Raw genomic sequence first — 21,781 nt, forward strand, 5'->3', positions numbered from 1 at the left:
TGCTGTACATTAATGCGGTATATAAAGTAGAACAGTGTAATGGGTATAACGGGAAAGCCTTTGAACTGGGTGTTAATACATACAAAAAGTTAGTTTGAGAGTTTTAATTGTATTGTATTAGTTTAAAAGCAAGCAATTGTTAAGGACAACGAATATGTAAATGGACTTTTTGTCCCTTTTTTATCTAACTTTAAAACTAGTTTAATAAAGGGTGTATTTTATCATTTTCTGATATTCTATCTTTTATGAGTTGATTGAATTTAACAATGAAACGGTCACATTTTCACTTTGGTTACTGTAATCTTCCATGTGTCTTACTTGTACTCTTACTGTGCCTTCGTTTGTACTCTGTTAAACAGATCAGACATACTGTGGTCCCCATTATTCTATACAAAGTCATCACATTGAAGTAGTGTTGAGGTTATGACTTGCCTTAGCACACCTCATACCACAAGAGCTCTTAATAAAATTTGTCACCAAGACAAATTCCTTGTATGTGCGAACATACTTGGCAATAAAGCTCGTTCTGATTCTGATTCTGATTCTAATACAAGATCTGCATGGCACAGTTTCACACTCTTAGCCTGAAGGTAGTCTTACAGTCCCACTTAAGAAGTGCAGTTACATGTTTCATTGCGATTGTCTGCATCTCCAAACTCTTTATGGTGGTTTTGGACTCATGTATTATCTCGTCTACGTGGCACAGTAAATATGTTCCGTGACAGATCACCGTGTGACACTGCTGAGCTCTGCTATCTGCTTTAGTATGTTGCTCTGTTCTAGAGAGATCCACCTGTGCTTTGACCTCCAACAGATGTTCTGCTCGTTCTCTGAATTTGTGACTCTGTCCTCTTTGTGTGGTTCATTGAAAAAGCAGCATTTGGTCAGTGTTTATTATTGAACAGGGTGTGAATAAATGAAAGAGGAGAGGTTATTGGCAACAAGATGTTAATGACTTCCCTCTCGCCACTCAGCACCATTTGGTGGTTTTCAAAGAGAAAATGAGGTACAGGGGAATGGGAGTAGGAGACAACCTCCAGTGTCCTGCAAAACCAGTTTGGGAAGTCTTCAGTTCTTCTTATAACACACTTTTTAAATGTTCCTCCAACTTTTTCAGAAATTTGTTCAAAAATAAGAAAAAAATTGTTGAATGTTCTCAACGCATGAATATGGAAATACTCAATTATTTTATAATATACATAATCAATAGTATTTACATTAGGGTACCACTGAAAAATTTACAAATTGTTTTTCAAGATCGCTTCACTTCACTTTATTTCTTTTTTGCATGAAATAGATACGAGTCAAATTTCAGCATAATACAATGATTTTTAATAGTCGCTCAAGTATGTTAGCTGTATGTACTGAAAATACATTAGATTATCACACAAAATGTTAGTTTGCTTAGCAAATCCACAGTCCACACGTACTTCACAGTTACAGTCTTTTTTTGCTGGTGTGGCCTTTTTTGGCTGGGAAAGTCCTGACTGTGCTTCTTCACTACTGTAATAAGAACTATTTCTGTTTCTCTTGGTTGCTGGTGGATATAAAAACTATAGGAGTTACGTAAAATAAACATTCTCGATACAAACAAGCGACTGTCAGAATTTAGATTATGTGACGGGTTTCTGAACATAATGAATAGGCTACAGAATAGTATTGATGGTGGAAGATCAGACGGACACTGAGTGACCTGTCAGACATGAGATACAGCAAAAATTTTCCCCACAAAACCCAGTTCATCAAACAGAAGAGTTTCAGGAGTGAGACCTCGCAAGCAAGCAAAATATTTTCTCCATTCCTTTCATTTGCACCCTGATATCCATCAACACAAACATAAAAAGTTCTAATTTGATTAGGCATTCTTCCTGTCCTATTACTACTCATGCCGTTTTGTCTTTTTCTCAACTTTTAACCCGTGCCTCCTCCCAGTTCTTCTTCCACACTCTTACTCATGGAGATGGCCGACTCCGCTTTTTATTTCTTCCGCTCTCTCTTCCTTCAGCATTTCTTTCTATAACCCATCAACCTCTCCTTCAGTCTTCTCTTCATCTCCTGCCTCAGCAGGTCCCTCTCCTTGCGGATTCCCTGTAGGACAGTGCGGTTTTCCTGGGCCCGGCGCACCAGGTAGGGCACAGTGTCGTCTACCGAGCCATAGGGCACTGACTTATACACGGAGAAACCGTGTTGAGCTGAGAGTTGACAGCAGAGAGAGAATCCTGTCTTAATGTTATTACACCTGATTTTTCAAAATATATGTTTCACATTATTAATACAATTTAAAAAAAAAAAACTTTGTTGCTCAATATATTAAATAATTGAACAAAATGAATAAATAAATGGCATTCCTTTTCAGATTTACAGGTTTTATTCCATTCTGTTACATGTCTGTCTGAGCTTTAAAACTGCTTTTTCAATGAAATTTCTGCTACACATTCAGGTTCAGCATACTTTGTTAAACTTCACTGCATCTGTAATATGATATCCAAAAATGGAATATTTTAATTTTGGTTTTTATCACTACACATATGCAACCTCGCGCCGTAGTCTGTTGCTCAAAATGTTTATTCATAAGTGAAATCTTTGAGCAGGACATCTTACCCAGGGTGAGGGAGACATGATCACACATCCCCAGCAGCTGTCCAAAGCACACAGAGCCACAGTTTTTGTCTATTCCCAATTCCGCCATCCTTAAGGGAGAGAATGTGATGGTTTGACACCCTAAGTACACACTGTCAACTTAAAATTATCAGTGTCTTGACAAGAAAGTATAGCACATGAATTCTGAAAACAGCACAATATTGTATATAAATACAGGCCTGGTTTTATAACTAGGCAAATCTTGGCAATCGTTTTGGGGGGCTGAAATTTTGCCAATTAAAAAATGTATTGAAATCTCGAAAAAAGTTAATTAAAAATTTTGCTCAATAATAAAATTTAATTAGAAAGCTGAAGATCTGGTGATTTATATATTATGTAAGTGTTGTCTCAGATCTTGTAAAATGTTGCAATTTTACCGGTAACTTTTTTCTATGAACCAGTCTAGTACACTGCTTCAGTGTGTAGATGTATAAATGATTATAGCGAGTTTACTGTCGTGTATCCAGCATTGTAAGGCACCTTGGATAAAGGTGTCAGCTACATAGAGTACTAGATAAAAATCACTCTGCGTCACTTTGGAGAAAAGCTTTTGCTAAATGAATAAAAGTAAATGTAAACATTCACTCAGCCGTACCTTGAAACTGCATGTCTGACGGATTCTTCATTGTGTGTTGCCACAATCACCCGGAAACACTCAGTATTCTGAGAGACCAGCTCCAGTAGAATGTCTAATAAACCATTGTAACTGCAAACACGAAAAAAAGAGTCATGACACTCCATTTCGGTTTTAGGAACATAGACGCAACAAAATTTACAGGATACGGGCTGATTCGTTACACCCGTTACATTCGTAACCAGAAGTCACTTGGTCACCTTTTATTGGTATCCTTCCATGACGGTTGAATGGGATCAGGCCTGCCTTCCTTGGCAGCTAGCATCCTCTCTTTGTCCATGTAAGCTCCCCGCACAAGTTTCACCCCTAGGCAGAAGGACTGACTGACAGACTGGCCAATCGCATCTAGTAGAAGAGATCTAGACTCCTGAAAGAGTGGGGTAGGAGGGCACGTAGTACAAGGTTTAGTACAAGCCAGTATTACTGCAGGGAGATGATAGAATAGTGGTTACAGCTGGTGCTTTCAGACCTAAATTGCTCCAGGAAGAATTACTCACCTGACTAAAAGGGTAAATAATTGTACAGATTCTCCTCAGCTATCGATGGCTTACATTCTGATAAAACCATCACAAGTGGAAAAATCGCAAGTGAATCTGAAAAAAAATACAGTACCACGGCTACCGAACATCATAGCCTAGCCTACCTTAAACGTGCTCAGAACACTTATCATAACCTACAGCTGGGCAAATTTAAGCAGGAGATACACATGGACGTTTAGTAGACATGCTCGAATGTGAAAACAAAATTTAAAAAAAAAAAAGCTTTAGAACAGTATCACTCGTTTGCACTTGCGGTCGATTACACTCGTTCCTGTGATAGATACAGAGACTGCGAGGGTGGTCGAGTGGATGCTGCGGTTCGCTGCCATCACCCAGCATCGGGAGAGAGTTTCGTTCCGCATATCACAAGCACGGGAACGGATCGAAATTCGAAATACGGATTCTACCGAATGCGTATCGTTATCGCACCATCGTAACTTCGAAAAATCGTAAGTCGAACCATCGTAAGTAGAAGAGCATCTGTAGGTACCTTAAGATCATACTGCATGTTGCTTTGGAGAAAAGCATCTTCTAAACGCAAATGCTAAAAGCCAGAACATGAAGGGCATAAACAGGAGGGCAATAAAAATGAAACTATGTATGAATAAAAGTGATAATAAAGAAATAAGAGAATTTGGAGTGGTGCAGCATACAGACCTTAAGGTAGCACTGATAGGTGTTCCAGATCCAAGCTCCCTTCTGGTTGAACTTTTTCATCATTGCCATGGTGACAAGGGAAAGGGCTGGGTTCATATACGTGTATTCGGCGTCCACGAGAACTCGTACTTTAAGGAAGCTGGTCTGTCAAATAAGGCATGAGTAAAGTAAGTGCAGTAGTTCGGGTGAAAAGTGTTTTCGAAGTGTGTCGTTAGCAGCCTTTGGGGGCAGACCACATTCCAGTCCGACTGTATTTTAATTATTTTTGCTAAAACAGTAATATGGTTGATTGTGAAGTTTGCAGTACTAAATCACCGTGGTGTTTGGCTGGTTTCACTTGTCCAGGAGCATTTTTCTCGAAACTTCATGGCGACTGACGGAACATTACAGTACAGGATGGAGATTGTTGGAGGATCATTTCAGTGATGGTCAGAAAGTAAATAGTGACAGGAGATTCAGAGGGGAGCGTCATATTAACACAGGTGTTGCACATATTTGAGAGAGGGAAAAAAAATGTTATTGTGGCATTACATGATTATTTTCCATTTCCTACCTCTCCTATTTTGTTAAGTCGCCGGAGGCCATGGAGAAAATGAGTGTTTTCTGACTGTGTCAAGCCTGGGAAGTGGAAAGACTGCAAGAGGGAAGGGCCAGAATGAACTGGAATTAATGGCAGGAGTCAATACTTTGATCGATATAGATTATACATAGGACCTGAAGTTATTCAAATCCTCCGTAGAAGACCCACCACTGTACCTCTCCTTCCATGGCTCTGACCAGCTGAGCCAGGTCATACTGCTCTTTGGAAAGAAGGGAGCTTAACTTTACCTGAGATATTGAGAGAAAGTCCACTTTAACAATAATAATAACAATAGCAATAATAATATCATCATCATCATCATCACCACCACCATTTACTGGACACAGCTATCACAACTGTGACTCAAACTCACACACAGTTCTGGGCTTAGCAGTGCAGTGATCTTCAGCTGCATCATGGGATCCGCACAGGCGTTGCTATGGGATATGCGCACACACTCCAGCATGGCCTCCAAGTTGTCGTCATAGCGACGCTCCCTACCACAAGCACATTTTTTTATGAGACCGCCAAAAACGTGAGCCTAAGAGCAATTATTACTCGAGAACATGAAGGTTTGGAAAGGTCCTGTGTGCACCGTTCTCTCCGTTTAAACCTTTAGAAATTCGAGACCCAGAAGACACAGCAGAAGTGCTCCAGTGCACCAGTCAGTATTTCCTTTTCAGTGACTTCAGAAAGAACGTAACACTGTACGTTTATTTACAGTGTACATTTTAAAGCGAAGAGCCACAGAGAAAATGAAATTAAGAGCCATGAATGTGTGGTAATAGAGGTCGATGATCAGACCCGGTGCTCTCTCCCAGGTCCTCTTCAATAGGCACTGCCAACATGGTGCGCAAACCCAGTGAGTTCATCTTCTCCATGGCAACTGCAATTTCAGCCTCACTCTCTCCAGCGACAAACTGGGCATAGATGGAGGGGCGGAGGATCATGGAGAAACCAGTCTTACCCAGCAGAGAGCGGGCCACAGACATGAGCTGAGGGAAAAAACCGCAGTGAGAACGAGCATCGCACGCACAACCTCCTGTGAACGCGAAGAGCAAAATGCACTGCCGAGTGTATTGCGGACATTGTGTACAAAATAAACAGGTGGTGAGTAGCAGCTAATAAGAAAGGATATCGATGATTTCCTTCAACATAAAAGCATAATGAAAAATATTAGCGCCCTTTTCGCAAATGACTCGTAGCTTTCGCTAAAAAGAAGACGAAATTGACCACAAAGTACGTAGTCTTCACAATTGTTTATTTCACCGTTAATACTACAGAAGCTTTGTTTTTGATTCAGAACTATTTTTATCCTTGTAATTCAGAAAAAAAAGGCATTGACAAAATTATTGACACCCCAGACTCCATATTTGGTCACAATAACTGCAATTAGATACCTTGAGCTCTAGATTTACTTTGGACAATAAAACGCCCACAGTTCAACTCCAGGCTTTCTCAAACAAAATGTGTGATTTTAGTGCTGGGTTGCAAAAATTAAATTGACTGACCGGTTCCTAGCTACATGCATACCCCATAAACATATTTACTGTATATGAATTATTTGCAAGGAATATAAGGGTGCCAATATTTCTGACACCCTTGTTCTCTTTCCAAATAACTCATTTAAATTTTTTTTTTTTTTTTTTTAAATTGCTTCCCAGCTGGACCAGATTATCTCTCAGTGGTTAAGGGGTCCACTTCATTCTTTTCATACGGTAAATATGAGTTATTTGCAGAGAGTGCAAGGGTGCCAATATTTTCAGCCATGACTGTACAATGCTTGTATTTGCAAGGACTTTCCAGCTTTTACCTTCCCACAGTTGTTGACCAGCACAGGAAAGGAGCAGAGCTGAAAGACCCCGAGGGCTCGCAGCAGCTCCCTGAAGGTCTTCACATGGAAGGCACTAGGGTCATCAAAGGTCAGTTTCTCGGGGGGGATGCTATCGTCCTTGGAAGGAGCCATAGGCAAGCGGCTGCCATTGACCGTTCTGGGTGCTGCGGTTCCCAAAAGACGAACCGATGAGATACGATGGAACATGGGCCGAAGAAGGGTTGACATTACAGATCGTTCCACCAATTGTCCACCACTTCAGTGGGGTTCACTAGCAGCTAGCTTCCAATGGGTTTTATTGAGAATTGCTTTGGATAATTTGCTTCCTTCAAATGATGTTTCTTCATAAATATTGCATGAGTATCGACATCTGAATGTTGTATTGACAAAACCACACAACTATTAGCTTCAGGTCCCCACAGATGTCCCAATGGCTCAGATATTCCTAGGGCGAAATTATTAGAACAATGAAATTACACACGAAGTTACACCCAACAGCACTTCAATTACACAAAGTATTTGGTAAAAACATCTGGATTGTAAAACTTTGGCTGTCTGAAACCTATAAAAGCAGTAAACACCTTAAATTGCGTTTTAACACGAGTACTTTGTTGAAGCAACTTGCAAAAAAAAGTCTGTGAACCCTCTGAAGGTACCTGCACACCTAATCTATTGCAATTCCTGTTTTATCATCCTAGAGGTTCACACACTTTCCCACCCCATCAATAGAATGAATTGAAAACATTTGTTCAACAAAGTTATAAAAATGCACTGTGTGTTTCTCAAAGACATTAGTTTTAGATGATCAATTAACATTTTAGGAGCCACTCATGCAGAAATCCAGATAATTCCAAAGGGTTTTTCCTCATAACTGTGTATGGTTATTTCACAAAAATTTAGCCACAATTCAGACATTAAACATTGAATTTGAACTCAGATACAGAATGAAATAAATCATCTTACCCTATATAAGCACTGGAGCCAGTGAAAGACGGAGTGAGCGGAATGGTTCAGAAGAGGACACGTACATGGAGAGGAGTAACATGTCACTTTTGGGTCACAATTTGGTTAATGAATGACTTCGAGACTTGTGCTGCAATACTGATTGTACTACCCCATAATCCAGCATTTTTACCATACGTTTGTTCTCTGTGTACTATACATAATAAAGCATTACATTGGTTATACATGTATTATATTAAATTTCACTGGTGACAGTGACAAAACTTCACACTCATCTTCCTAGCTCTGACTTGAGTTCTGGGAAATACTCACTCCCCGTATCTGGACTTCTGTGTTCAAAAACTGACCTCGATACTGCAGGTTATTATTCAACTATAGTCATTAACTTGAACTGCACAGCTTCTAACACAAAACTAGCTTCCCCTCAGTCACCCCCCCTTCTCCCATCTCTGTACCTATTGCTCAACAGGACAAATGGTCTTTTTACCGATTCCTACCAGAGTGCTTTCGTCTCCAGAGTGCTGACCACCAAGGTCAGAATGGACAACCCAGCAGTGTCTTGGATGTCACAGTCAGTGGTTTTGACATATTCTTTACCAAAATATTCAATGCAGAATCACAACCTTCATAACAAAGACTCCAGCCACTTTTACTATCATACCATATTTATATTCATGTATAAAACTGGATTGGTACCAACTGATTTGCTGGGTTGCTTTCCTTAATTGGATCTTAAAATTTGATTTGAGAAATGTGTATAAATGGAAAGAAATTATAGCCTTGAGAGAAATTATCTGGAGCAGCACCAGTATCAAAAGATCAACAAAGTTATGGGAATGCAACAGGTGACTCATGGGAAAGGAGAACTTTGCCCCACCACTTGGTCAAGTTTTAAACAATCCAGATAAATAAATAAATAAAGCAACACCTGGTGTACAAAACACCTATCCTGTCACACCATGTAAAACATACACATGTAGTTTCAAATACCTAAAAATCTCAACTGATTAATTGGCAAAACAAATACTGACAGAGAAACAAAGGTCTTGAGGGGAATGTTAAAATATGTAAGTACATTTACACTAATGAGTAGTGACTAAATGAGCCTGCTCTGCCATCACTTGGCTGCAGAGTATTACCACCCTTGCAAATGACAGGACACAAAGTAATTATTAAGTATTTATTTCTTTTGTGGTACAATGCAAATGGACAACTCTGACACGTCTGTAATCCTCCTGTATGTCCAATAGTGTGGGAAGAGGGTTTTGGATAAAATGGTGTCAGAACTGCAAGTGAAAAACCGAACGATTCTGAAGCCTCAACATCAATGTCTATTTGGAGAAAGAAAATCAAGATGATTCATAATAAAGTTTTCAATACTCATAAGGCTTTTTGTAGGAGTAAGTCATATGTCTAATGAAACGGGAAAATGAAACTACTGGTCTCTAGTTGAAATTGGAGCTGTGTTGCTACATAACAAGAGAGGTACTATAGCACTGCAACCAGTTCAGCCTTGAAAGCAAAGAGGCACAATTGTCAGGAGGAGAAAATGACTGTCTGGGGTGAGATGGAGATGGACTGCTTCATTGATACAAATGTCATCTTCTGACAGCTCAGTATGCGTTCTGGTTCTGGCTCCTGTATCCACCTCTCTGATACCCTTGTTTCTGCTGATATCCACCTTTCTGGTCTGAGGGAGAGAGGGAAATGCGTTAATGCAGAACAAATATTGTATAATCCTGAGAAAGGGTAACGACACACAGGATGGACACACAAAAAGATGACTGACAGGCTAGGCACAAAAACTGAACTGAAAGAATACTTTGAGGGAGACAAAAGAAATATAAAAGGGAGACAAAGGACTTCTGACAAGAGAACACCCCCATGGTACAGATAAAGCAGGGACATGATTGCAGTTTTTATGACCGCCTCCAAAGAGAACAGATACATTTTAAAAATGCAGATTAACAAGTGCACTGGTTCCTAGGCACCCTGATGATAACCTTGCTTGTTAGTACTGCAAGTCCTCCACTTAATGGACCCCCATTTAGCAGAAAATTCTACAGTTAGTTTGTTGGTACTTCCCTGTTATTTTCCGGATGATATATTGGAAGGAGAGAAGGACCAACAACTTGAAAAATCAAGCAGTCTCACGTAAGATCTCATTAATGACTTCATGATAAGAATCACATGAGTTGATAAGTTGTCATATTTACTCTCATTTCCAAGCCACTAGAGAGAAGATCATCTGTAAGCAGCAAACTTCCAAAACAGCATTAGATGCCTTCGACAAGCCAATCTGGTGACCAAAGCCTGTGTCACTTAGAATTAGCACCTCCTCAGCAAATAGTGTCCACCTCTTGCCAGGACTGACAACAAACTTGAAACGAGAGAAATTATTCCTCTTCTCAGCAGGCAATATAATTGTTTTTTCCTTACTGAAAAAATAAAGTTGACTCTATATTGTAATGCATAATTTAATATACTGTACGGCAAAAAGTTTTTTGCTTAAATGGGAGTAGCATTCTTCAGAATACACAACTTTATATAATGCTCTTTTGGTTTCATATTGATCCTATTTTAAGGACATTTGGGTTTAACTGATATTTGGCAGTAGACACCCCCTCCCCAAAATTAGTCTGTTTAAGGACATACTGCATCTCCTGCAGACATATTCGGTGTGGCTGAAATACACTCCAGTCAAGTTTGCAGCTCACACACAGCAACTTCGCAGCAGGTCTTGTGCTTCAGCAGATCTGTGGGTTACTGGACAAACTAGTACTAGCTGAGAGAAAGTACCATCTTTCCAGACGACTGCCCTGTAAACCCCAGTGGACAAACCATCAGCATCCAAAAAGAAGTCAGTGTTGAGAAAGATACTTACCTCTCTGGTAGCTTTGCTTCTGTTGGTAACCACCTTTTTGGTCTGTAACAGAAAGGAAAAAATCCTATTTAAAAAAAAAAAAAAACCCAACACTTATTTCTGTCTCTAAGTATCATGATACTGGAATATCTTAAAATGTTTTTCAACATTTCTAGCCTTTCATCCTTTTGGAGCAGCTATATGGCATAAAACCACCAAAGTCATTACCTCTGTTGAAGTAGCTTCCGTAAACACCCTGCTTGAGGTCAAACACCCTTTCGTTATTCTCAACAAGTCCACCCAGCTTCTCAGCCAGCTGCAGGGCCATGTTCTGCAGGGAGGTCGGCTCTGTGCGGTGCATCACGACAGTCTGCGTGGGCTGGTCCAGGGATGCCTGAGAGATGGCAGGAGACACCAAACCCGTTACCACATGTCACTCAAAGAGGGTGTTCCAGGAATGCCAATGAAATTGAACTTCTGCTTACTGGTAGTCTAAATTTAAAAAAAAAAAAAAAAAAAAAAAAAAAAAAAAAAAAAAAAAAGCATTACCATGAGCTCTTCGTTGATTATCATCTTGCTGATGATGCTGTGAACTGTAGGCAACTCTAGCTGAAACATCTCTGAAAGGATCTCCATGCTGAGACAGGAAATGGAACAAGTCTCAAAGCATATAGCCCAAAAACATAGTTAAAACAGAAATCTACAAGTTATGTGAAAGTATGAAGTGCAGCCTTATACCTGATGGAGTCATACACGCTGCTGTAGGTGAACAAGTAAGTGCGCAGAGATTCTTCTTGGATCTTCCTGCAACCGAGAAATTAAACCGTTTACATTTATACAACAAATTAAAAACACTGCAGGTACTCAGTCTCCTAGATCAGTGGTGTGAAATCAACGGCCAGCTCTCTTGGCGCTGTACCCTTCCCAAGGAACAGGGCTTTTGCAGTTTGGGCACCACCCTCAGACATGGCAATGCCAGCAACAAGCTGACCGCTTCACCTGACGAGCATCTCCCGGACCCTCTGCGCCTCTGGAAACAGATCCCACACTTTGCTGTTCATCTTGTCATTGATGATGAATGAGTGACAGGTGCGCCAGTCACCCATCTTCATGGCCTTGCTCGCTGCCACCACATGCTCCCTCATACTCTCAGGAGGCCCTGATGTTACACGCAGAATGAATGCACTGGTTATTATTCCCGACCTCCACAACTGGAAGTCTCCTCAACGCATGTAATCCAACACTAGGGTTATACTCTAGAGACATTACTTCAATCTTTTCAGTCTTCTAAAATACTATTTAACAAAGAACACTATTTGTTCCAAAGTAGAGAATTTAATAGTTTGGTGACATTATCAGACTCCTTGGTCTGTGCCTGGAGACGAATCCAGAGCAATCAGGGCCACTGGAACAGCGACCAACACGTACCCAGCAGAGGCTGCCTCTCGCCAACCCTGAGCTGGTGGTGGAACTGCTTGCTAATCATCCTGCGCCGTGCATCAAACTCATGTGCAGCCATGTACGGGATCTCCAGCAGCATGGCTGACACTAGATACACACATTCGAGCAGCTCCAGGTTGATGTGCATGTGGAATGGTACCTAGCACACAGAGTGGAAGAGAGAACCTCAGTGAAAGGACACACACACACACACACACACACACACACACACACACACACACAGTAGGGGTAAATCGGTTCACTTGAAACATCTTTGGACTGTGGCAGAAAACCCACAAACAAATAAGTGAGGGCATTTATGTGTGTATTCTATATTGGTGTTTAATGGTTTCACTATTACAGTTACAATATATTTCTTAGATGTTTAGCATTATATGTTTATTAATTTTGTACAACTACAAGTTTATTAAGACTAACAATGTTACAATGTGGTGACAGATTTTAACACTTTTTGGTTTTATCTGCAGTTTCACAGCAAACACCCATACAACATTTGACTAAAAAAGGGAAACTGCTTTGCTACTGCTGGGAACTAACTGAACTAACTAATGAAGTAATCATGTCCATTTTAGTGTGATTTGGTGACATTTTGGCAAAAACAAGTATCATGTTTGGGGCTCAGGAAGGAGTAGCTTTACCTTTGTAACATGAGAATTCACCTAAAGAAAGGCTTTTTAGAAACACACTGGGGGAACATGTCAACTTAAGAAAAAAAGTTATTTTTAAGCAGTATATCCGCTTGGCTAAATTGGCTGAATAACCTGTCACACAGGACAACTCAACGATGTTGCTAAACAAGAAAATGTCCCAAAAATCTGTCAAACACCTGAACCAATCAGGACGAGCCACAAGCAGATACCTGTCGCCGCTTCTCAATCTTCTCTTGCTCTGCATTCCTTTCTTGCATGTTCCTCATGAGCAAACCCTGACCAAGAAGCTCTTTGGCACGGCCGCTGGATTGGATGTCGAGCAGCGCATTGTGGGCATCCTTGATCATGCCCTGTCTGAAGGCACAAATGCCCAGTTGCACCATAGTGCGGTTGTACAGGATCTGCAAGAGAGGGGAAAAGAAAACAAGAACAACATTTGTCCAACTGTCCTCTCCTTAACTTTGCACACTAAAAGGGACAAATCTTAACTGTGTACCTGCACAGGCGGGTCAGCGTGCTGGATGTTGTCTTGCAGATGACTCATAAGCATGAGGTCACGGGCCTGATACCACCGGCTGTGGAGGGCATGGTGGTAAATGTGGCACAGGATGGCACAGGTGCGGATGCGATCAGTGCGGTCCTTGGCGTAGATGAACTTGCAGAGGCGGTCCATCAGCACAGCGCTGTCCTCGCCTTCACTCTCTTCCTGGTCCTGCTCAGACTGCACAGCACAGAACCACTTTCCAGCCAGTGCTCATTTAACCACTTAAAACCAGTAGCTATTGGAGTAAAAGCTAAAACATGCACTAAGTACTAATCACACCTTTTTCTTAAGAACCATAGATCATGGATAATTTTTCATTTAGCCCAAAAACTCACCTTTGACTCTCCCTGCAACCCCAAGCTCCGGCGATGAGCCTTGTAGTCAAACTTGTAGTAAGTGTGCATGATCCTGCGCAGGTAGATCCTGCACACCTCCTCTGTGCTACCTTTGTTGTCCAGGTACTGCAGCAGGCGGTCAATGATGGCGCACACACGGCCCTCATCCTTCAGATTGTCCACGTACTCTGAAAGAACATAAAGGAGAATCAAGTGAATAGGACAGAAACATGGAAGTCCCAGGCAAACACTAGTTGAAATAAGAAGCAGAAAACACTGAGAAGGCATGGATCTTACCCTGAGAGTGAGGGTCTGTGTTTTGCATGATTTTTGTGAATTCCTCATCCATCCTTTCAACAAGAGTCAAAATACAGCCTCTAACTCTGAATGGCTAGAAGGGTGAAGGGAAGTAAACAGTATGCTTTCATGAACTGTACACTGATCATGCCTGTTAAACATGGTACTTGGTAGCATGCAAAGACAACTAGTATTGGACAGTCACATTAGACTTACCTGTTCAGAGATGTTAAGATTTTCACTATCTTCTGCAATATTTTCCCCAATGAAAATATTACTGTTGTCAAATAGAATATCCAGGAGTTCATCAATGCAGTCCAAACACTTCTTCCACATATCAGGCTGAAAACAGAGAAAACAATGGCAACAAGCAGTTTAGAATAAGGAGGTAATTTTATTTTTTTTTTAAAAAAAAACAAGTTCATTTTCCTGGTATGACTCCAGCTGTAGGAGCAGCTTCAAGATATATCATCTGGAGAAAAAAAATGAAGACAGAAGTCAAAAAGTGACACACACCTTCATGAAAGCTGCCAAGTTTGGGTTGTAGTCATAAAGGGATGCAATAATGTTGAATTTGATCTTGACCAGAATTCCCTCTCCCAAGTTGTTCTCAGCAGCGATTCCAGCCAGAGCGCTGAGGAGCTCAATCTGAGCAGCCCTGGGGGGGGGGGGTATTAAACAGTTAATCGGTCTGTCTTGTGATCTTTAAGCAAAACCCAAAGGTAAAATTGCTCAAGTAATGACAATGTCAGTATTTTTGCTGACAATGGTGGCAGACATGATGATTTACCCAAAACATTGCCATCATCTTACATTTATTCATTTAGCAGATGCTTTTTTCCAAAGTGACATCTCAGAAAATACAATTTCTGCATTTTAGGCCCTTTAATGCCTTTCTAAATGAAAAACCAGTTTAACTCAGGATTTTCAACAAGGTCCTGCAACAGTAATGAGAACACATTGTGTTATAGGAAGTACAGCGAAAACAGCAGAATTTTTAAGGTATGGGAGGGAACATATGACAAACAAAACAGATGAAACATTTACTTGTCTTATTTTTTACTATATCTTCTTGAGACATCATGGAAGAGTAAAATTAAACTTTGTCGGTAACCATGACAAGCACTTGTCCAGACACCATAATTTCACTTAAAATATTTACTGTGTATGAACATATCTATATATAAGTAGTAAAATGGTAACGATGATAGCAAAACTCTTGTTTAAGGCTATGTACCAAATCAACACTGATGTAATTTATCTTTGATTCCTGAGACAGACCCTGATACAAGCAGCTGTGTGCAAAAAAATCAGCAAGCTTGCTAGCTGGGAACACACTCTGCAGTACACAAAATTACATGTCATCTACACAGCCTGGTTAAAAAGAGCAGACATTCCATTTTTATGACCAAATTAATATTAATATCAAAGGGATCATCATTAAGAGACAAATGTTAGAGGGGAACTGCTTTACCTGTCAGTTCCCTTCTTTCCCCGGGCTTGTAGGATCTCATTGAGCTTCTTGACGACAACTGCAGTATTGATCTCTGTACCCTTAGCAAACATCTTGGGCTTTTCCTATAAAGGAGATATGGGAACTGATTTAGTATGATTTCCTCATCTCCAGGTTCAGACAAGGTTTCCATATATATTCAAACACGTTTACAGAAACACGGCCTTACAACGTGAACATTTTTCTACCATTTTATTCTAAGAACATAGTTGCACCTGAGCAAACGGTGAAGGCTCACATTTTGCATGAACAAATTCCTTAATCTGTATGACAGCTATTCGAATTCACATAATCAACCTAAAATCTCATTTCTTTTCTGCATACCTAGCACCAGTAAATAATGGCAATTAAAAAAAAAAGTCAAATTTTTAAGCAAGTTTTAACACTCTAAATTAAAATATATTTTTTTTTAAATTATGACCTGATCTTTTACCAGCTACAGTGAAAACAACAAGGAAAGCCAAGGAAATTAAGCCAGTGGTGCACATCTTTTCCTCAAAGAAAAACTATTACCATGATAGATTGATTCTTTCAGCCTGGTAGTGACAGCTAGCTAATTTTACTTTGTCTAAATTATGTAAGCATAGTTATTTATTTTGGGTAACTTCTAGACTGGAGCAGGGCTTCTATGTCCTTAAGCCATTTCCTCAATGCATTAACAAATAAACAGATTGAAGACTCAGAAACCATTTCACTAGAGGACTAACAGTATTGCTTTAACCTCAAAAAAAATTCTGTGTAGTCAACGCAATACTTATGATAAATGCAACTTATATGAAATAAACCACCACATTCAGCACACATTGTTGAAAAGAATTATCTTCAAGCAATTAAAAAAAATGAAGCCAAAGTTACCCAGTTTTGAATAAAGTGACAATCAGTGAGGTAACTTTGACTGAGAAACAGAAAAAAGACCATTCTCTGACTGCACCTCGAACTTTACAATGTGCCCACTGACCTTGACCAGTTGTACACCTCCTTTAACCTTTTCCCATCCTGAACCTTCAACATCTCCAGGCTCCAAATCAGCATCTTCATCCTGCCGTACTTTTTCCTTCGTTTTCCTTCTCTTCACCTTATCAGTTGACTGCTTTTCACCCTCCAGAGGCCTGAGAAAATAAGAACTAGTTTAATATTGTTTAAACAGACACGGAGGGTATCCAGTTATAACAGGATAAACTGTTTTTAAAAAGACAATGAAGCAGCAAGAATGAAATTACAGTACACCTTCAGAAAATACACAAACTGACAAAACACACTGGATCCTTGTGCGACAAATGTTACATATTTTCGGGTAGAAACATTTTTGTTGATTTGTTTAAAAAAAATTGTAGCCGTGAATGTCACCTGTATTTCCCACATACTACCATTAGTTGGCAGTAAAACGCTCTCAAAAATAATAGGTGTGTGACACCGACATTCAACTTGCTCAGCATTTATAGCGTCCATGTTTTATGAGCGCCCGTGATCGGCAACAAGATCAGAAACAGTGCAAATATTATGGGGTACGTTAGTCAAAAACATTCACTAAACAGGAATTCATGAAGACAAATTTCCAGTTGCCAATCAAGACTAAAGTGTAACATTGTCAGGCTCCATAACCTTACAATTATTTTTACTGGCTGGAAAAAAGAATCAATGAAAAAAACGAGTGGAAAGCAAAAAAAGGTATGAACTCACTTCTTAAGGAAGACAACAGCCAGCGAGGCACTCTTGTCCACATCATCACTCTCACTAGCACTTTCCACCGTATCAGAACCCCAGTCCTCATCATCTTCATCATCATCTTCACTGTCCGACTCTTCATCCTGAATTGATTGAAAGATGGCGTGGTCATAAGGCAAAGGGGAACAAAATGTCACCCAAAGCAGTAAGTTATGTATTTAAAAAAAGGAAAAAATATTTTGTGGTTAAAACAGTGATTCCAACTACAGATCACTTAGTAATCCCCAATTTCTCTACAAATTATAATTACTGAACATGGCCAATACTTTTTTTAAAAATAAAGTACAAGGTTTTCAGATTTGGTTTTTAAGGATTGAGTCTGAATGATTTCTCCAGTCTTACTTATACTTCTAAGATCTCAGAATTAAATAGATAAGCTGACAGGATATTAAATTGAATCCACTTATTCACTACTATCTGGAACAAAACCATGCTGAACTCAGCCACCAAGGATCCACAAAGAAGCTGAAAATGCTTGTTTAAAAAAAAAAACCTTAGATTGTTACAGGAAATAATGAGCCAAAAGAATCCTACTAACATAAACTTAATTTCCAAGCTAAAGATATAACAATTCGTTTTGTTCTTTAATTCTTCATTACTTGAAAAATCCATGCCCTCTCATTTCTTACCACTGCTGACTTCAGGAATTTCTTGGCATCTGGAGGCGACTCACTTGCAGGCTTCTTTTTCAGGAATGAACTTTTCTTAGTTTCCTCTCCCTTCTCCTCCTCTTCACTCTCTGAGGATTAACAACCAGGGAGAAGAGTGTAACAGGAAACAATGGCATGACTTCTTGGGGAGGAGTGCACAAACACACTAATTAAAGGTTTCACTTGCATAATTGACTTATTTCACTGACAATTCCCTCTAAAGCTATTTAGTTATGCGAGCTACAATTATTTACTCATCTACACAACTGGGTAATTTCACTAGAGCAAGGCAACTACCTTGCTCAACAGTACTACAGTTGGAGGTGGGATTTGAACCTGTGATCTTCAGAACTAAACTCAGAAGGTTTAGCCACTATGCTACCAGTTGTCTCATAATGAGCACAATTTTTTCCGCAAGATGTGCTCATAAACTTAAGTTACATAAAATCTTAAATACAATTAATACACACACACACACGCGCATTTTCTGAACCGCTTGTCCCATATCAATGTAAAAATTACCAAATCAAAAACCAAGTCCACAATAGCCGAACCACTATGGAAACCTTCAACTGCAGGCTTAAGACCGCCACATTCAAAATCACTTATACATTACTGTCATTACTTGAATATTTTTCCAATTATTAATATTTATTAAATGCATTGACAAATTGAGTTAAAGCCTTCCCGCCTGAACTGTGTTTGTAAAATCAGAAGCCAGTGTACAGGTATACAAAACACTAACAACTCAGATTAATTCATTTTGTTGACGCTTTTCTCCAAAGCGACTTGCAACGTTAAGGTACTTACAATTATTTTACCCATTTATACAGCTGGGTAATGTTACTGGAGCAATCTAGGGTAAGTACCTTGCTCAACGGTACTACAGCTGCAGGTGAGACTCAAACCTGCAACCTTTTGGTTCCAAAGGCAGCAGCTCTAACTACAATGCGTAAAGAATACATTGTCAAAACGAATGTTATGCAATTCAGTTCTTACCATTAATATTTACCATCAAAGTACTGAACTATACACAGAACAACATTTTAGGTACAGCCAAAGATATCAAGTAAGAAAAACACCTCACCTGATGAGAATTCATCCTTTTCTTCCTCATCTGCTGACTGCTCTGGATTCTGAGGGGGAAGAGCACAAATCAGAACAATGCACAATTACAGTCTGTGCGATAACACTTATCACTACTATTGTACCAAACAGCTACCTTATGAATTGGCACAATTAAAATTTCAAAAAAGAAAAAAAAAAAAAAAAAAAGACCAATGTTTAAATTTTGCAAAAACAGCTGTAATTATTAACCTCCTTGTAGGTGGTAATTTCATTTTCATAGTCCCGGTTGTATTTGCGGATTTTCTGACGGAGGGTGCTGAGGGCTTTCGCGTTGTTCTTGTTCATTTTCTTCTTGCCTTCTTTATCTTCCCAAAGCTTTTGGAGAAATATACAGTTAGAATTGCATCTCTCTAAGCATTCTCTATATACACACCACGAAAATACGTTAAACTTTTGTACTTGGTTGAGATAGTCCTCCAAGTCAGCCAGGAGTCGGATGTAAAATTTAGGCATCCCCTCCTTGTCCACAATTGTTTTACTCTTGAGGAAGGCTCGACAGAGCAGCTCAAACTCCTCCAAGCACTTTGACATGTCCCGGATTTTCATGGCATTCCTGATGGTCTTGATGTGGTTCGTAAGCTCCTCGAACCTGGAAAATTATTCAGTCATTATATGAATGAGCTGACAAAGGTAGCTTTACTGGGAGAAAACGGTGGAAGAGGTCAATGTGTCTCCAATTTATCGACAAATAGCTTGGAGTTAAAATTGTCACCTCTTGTCCTTAGCGCTACGCACAACTCTCTTAGTGTCCTCTTCATCATCACTGAGAAGGAGAGACCTGAGAGGGAAACGCGACTGGGTTAAAAGGCTGCAACGAAGGATAAAATTACTGAATTTATTGGAGAGGGGAAAAAACCCCAATACTGACTGCTTGGTGAAGGTAGTTCCAGTTCCTTTGGGAGTGAGCTCATCCCCGGAAGATGACTCCTCTGTCTCGCTGTCAGAACCCGTAGCGAAGAAACGAGACATCGCTGCAAGAACTGTGTTCTGCACAGGGGAAAAAAAAGGATTATTGAGAGTCCCATTTTTTATTTTGACCTGTATCACTACCTGTAGCTGAGAGTTTTGTGTTCGTCAAAGACTCAAGATGGGTGAAATCATGTCAGTCATGTCAGGAGAACACACAAAATAATGTGAATATATCTTAATAATAATAAATTCACATAATTTAAGGTGCCACGTGAATATTTCTTGGAAAATAATTGTTTAGAAGCACCGCGTCAGTGTGGGAAACTTAAGAGATCTTATCAAACTGCAAACATGACGGCACTGAAAACAGCCGGAAACCCCATATTATTGAAATGTCAGCTAATAAAAAAACCATCTTTTGTCACGTCGTGCAGAATTGGTTAGAGGTTTTAGAACTGAAGAAAAAGTAGGAATTATTATGAATTTGAAAGAATGATGAAACATCCTGCAACGCAACGGTAGAAGACTGACTGGCCTAAGAAATACAGTTAAAGTCACTGAGAAGCCTTTTAAAACTAAACTATTACAAGCCATTCTGTAATGTAGCTCCATCGCCTGTGGAAGCCTAAAGCAAATAATACTTTCACATTTAAAATCGTTTTGCAAAACAGAGCACAGCTCAGCGCGCGCGGGAGGTCGAGGCCTCGCACAGGCCGCACGCTCCGCCACTGCGTCGTACAAACAGACTGCTTTCTCTAACAAATACACTCGCACCTCCAACACAACCGGTTATTCTCACTTAATCTCACCTGTTTTTTCTGCACAAAACTGTGAAACCTTGAACTTTACTCTGTTCCGAACATACGGCGTGATTTTTTTTTTTGCAGTTAGGACTGCGTGCTCCACGCGCCGGGTATAGCGGTCCGGTTGTGAACGGAAGCGGAAGTAGAAAAGATGCCTTTTTGGTAGGTTGTGGTCGTTGTAGTTTTCTTTTTAAAAAAAACTACAAAACTCGAAACGAAGATGGAGTAGGCGATACGCAATACTGCACATGCAGACATTCTATATAATTGAAGCGCTAAGCATTTTTATTAAAGTTCCAAAAAAAGTCCAAGGCATCCAAATTGAAACTTAAGAAGGTTTAACAGTTAATAGTTGCAAAGATTTAAAAAGTGAATCTCTGTTGTGGTCCAAGCGGCCCCTTGTGTAGATATCAGAGAACTGCTTGCAGTGGGGTGGGGATGGGGGCACGAGGTACTGAGAACCACTGTTATGAGCAAAAATTGCCTCTTATTCTTAAACTGTACTAAATTTCTAAGAAATTATTCAGAAATGGGGGGGTGCGGTGGCGCAGTGGGTTGGACCACGGTCCTGCTCTCCAGTGGGTCTGGGGTTCGAGTCTCGCTTGGGGTGCCTTGCGACGGACTGGCGTCCCGTCCTGGGTGTGTCCCCTCCCCCTCTGGCCTTACGCCCTGTGTTACCGTGTAGGCTCCGGTTCCCCGTGACCCTGTATGGGACAAGCGGTTCTGACAATGTGTGTGTGTGTGTATTCAGAAATGCTCTCTGAACCATGTTGGGAGGCTACATAAAGACTGATAAACAAACTGATGCTATCATAACCACCAAAATGGTACATTTTGTTTCAATAACAAACCCTGGGCCACAACTGATCTGAAGACTCAGGATCTAAGAAAGCCAAGCCTGAGGATGAAGGATCCAAGAACACCTATGAGACCAAAGACATGGAAATAAGTTGCACAGGTGCCCCTCGGGAGAGAGTCTTGGCTTCCTTTCTGTTTACCCTGTAGGCCTATGCCTTGGACTTGAAGGTACAACACTGAGTCATCATCTGCAGAAGT

At 40.1% G+C, this 21,781-nt stretch overlaps 2 protein-coding genes across 2 annotated transcripts; both read right to left on the reverse strand.

The window, feature by feature from the left end:
• Positions 1 to 1,265: 1,265 nt before the first annotated feature.
• prodh2 (proline dehydrogenase 2) lies at positions 1,266 to 8,216 on the reverse strand. Its single transcript, XM_018749807.2, has 12 exons — positions 8,160 to 8,216; positions 7,848 to 7,859; positions 6,864 to 7,329; positions 5,855 to 6,045; positions 5,424 to 5,547; positions 5,227 to 5,298; positions 5,024 to 5,104; positions 4,471 to 4,614; positions 3,475 to 3,641; positions 3,236 to 3,346; positions 2,602 to 2,690; positions 1,266 to 2,192 (listed from the first exon to the last, which is right to left on the reverse strand). Exons 3-12 carry the CDS (start codon positions 7,110 to 7,112, stop codon positions 2,002 to 2,004), a joined length of 1,419 nt encoding a protein of 472 aa, XP_018605323.1. The 5' UTR covers positions 7,113 to 7,329; positions 7,848 to 7,859; positions 8,160 to 8,216; the 3' UTR covers positions 1,266 to 2,001.
• A 797-nt stretch (positions 8,217 to 9,013) lies between these two features.
• eif3c (eukaryotic translation initiation factor 3, subunit C) lies at positions 9,014 to 20,854 on the reverse strand. The gene is made up of 23 exons (XM_018749806.2): positions 20,732 to 20,854; positions 19,882 to 20,000; positions 19,726 to 19,791; positions 19,413 to 19,602; positions 19,203 to 19,328; positions 18,973 to 19,021; positions 17,865 to 17,974; positions 17,191 to 17,318; positions 16,469 to 16,619; positions 15,472 to 15,575; positions 14,514 to 14,655; positions 14,214 to 14,339; positions 13,998 to 14,091; positions 13,701 to 13,888; positions 13,318 to 13,542; positions 13,031 to 13,222; positions 12,139 to 12,310; positions 11,710 to 11,869; positions 11,449 to 11,514; positions 11,260 to 11,347; positions 10,939 to 11,104; positions 10,732 to 10,773; positions 9,014 to 9,537 (listed from the first exon to the last, which is right to left on the reverse strand). The coding sequence occupies exons 2-23, from the start codon at positions 19,980 to 19,982 to the stop codon at positions 9,461 to 9,463; spliced, it is 2,763 nt and encodes a 920-aa protein (XP_018605322.2). The 5' UTR covers positions 19,983 to 20,000; positions 20,732 to 20,854; the 3' UTR covers positions 9,014 to 9,460.
• Between the last annotated feature and the right edge of the window lie 927 nt (positions 20,855 to 21,781).

This window comes from Scleropages formosus, chromosome 20 (assembly GCF_900964775.1).
Source record: "Scleropages formosus chromosome 20, fSclFor1.1, whole genome shotgun sequence".
Classification (NCBI taxonomy): domain Eukaryota; kingdom Metazoa; phylum Chordata; class Actinopteri; order Osteoglossiformes; family Osteoglossidae; genus Scleropages; species Scleropages formosus.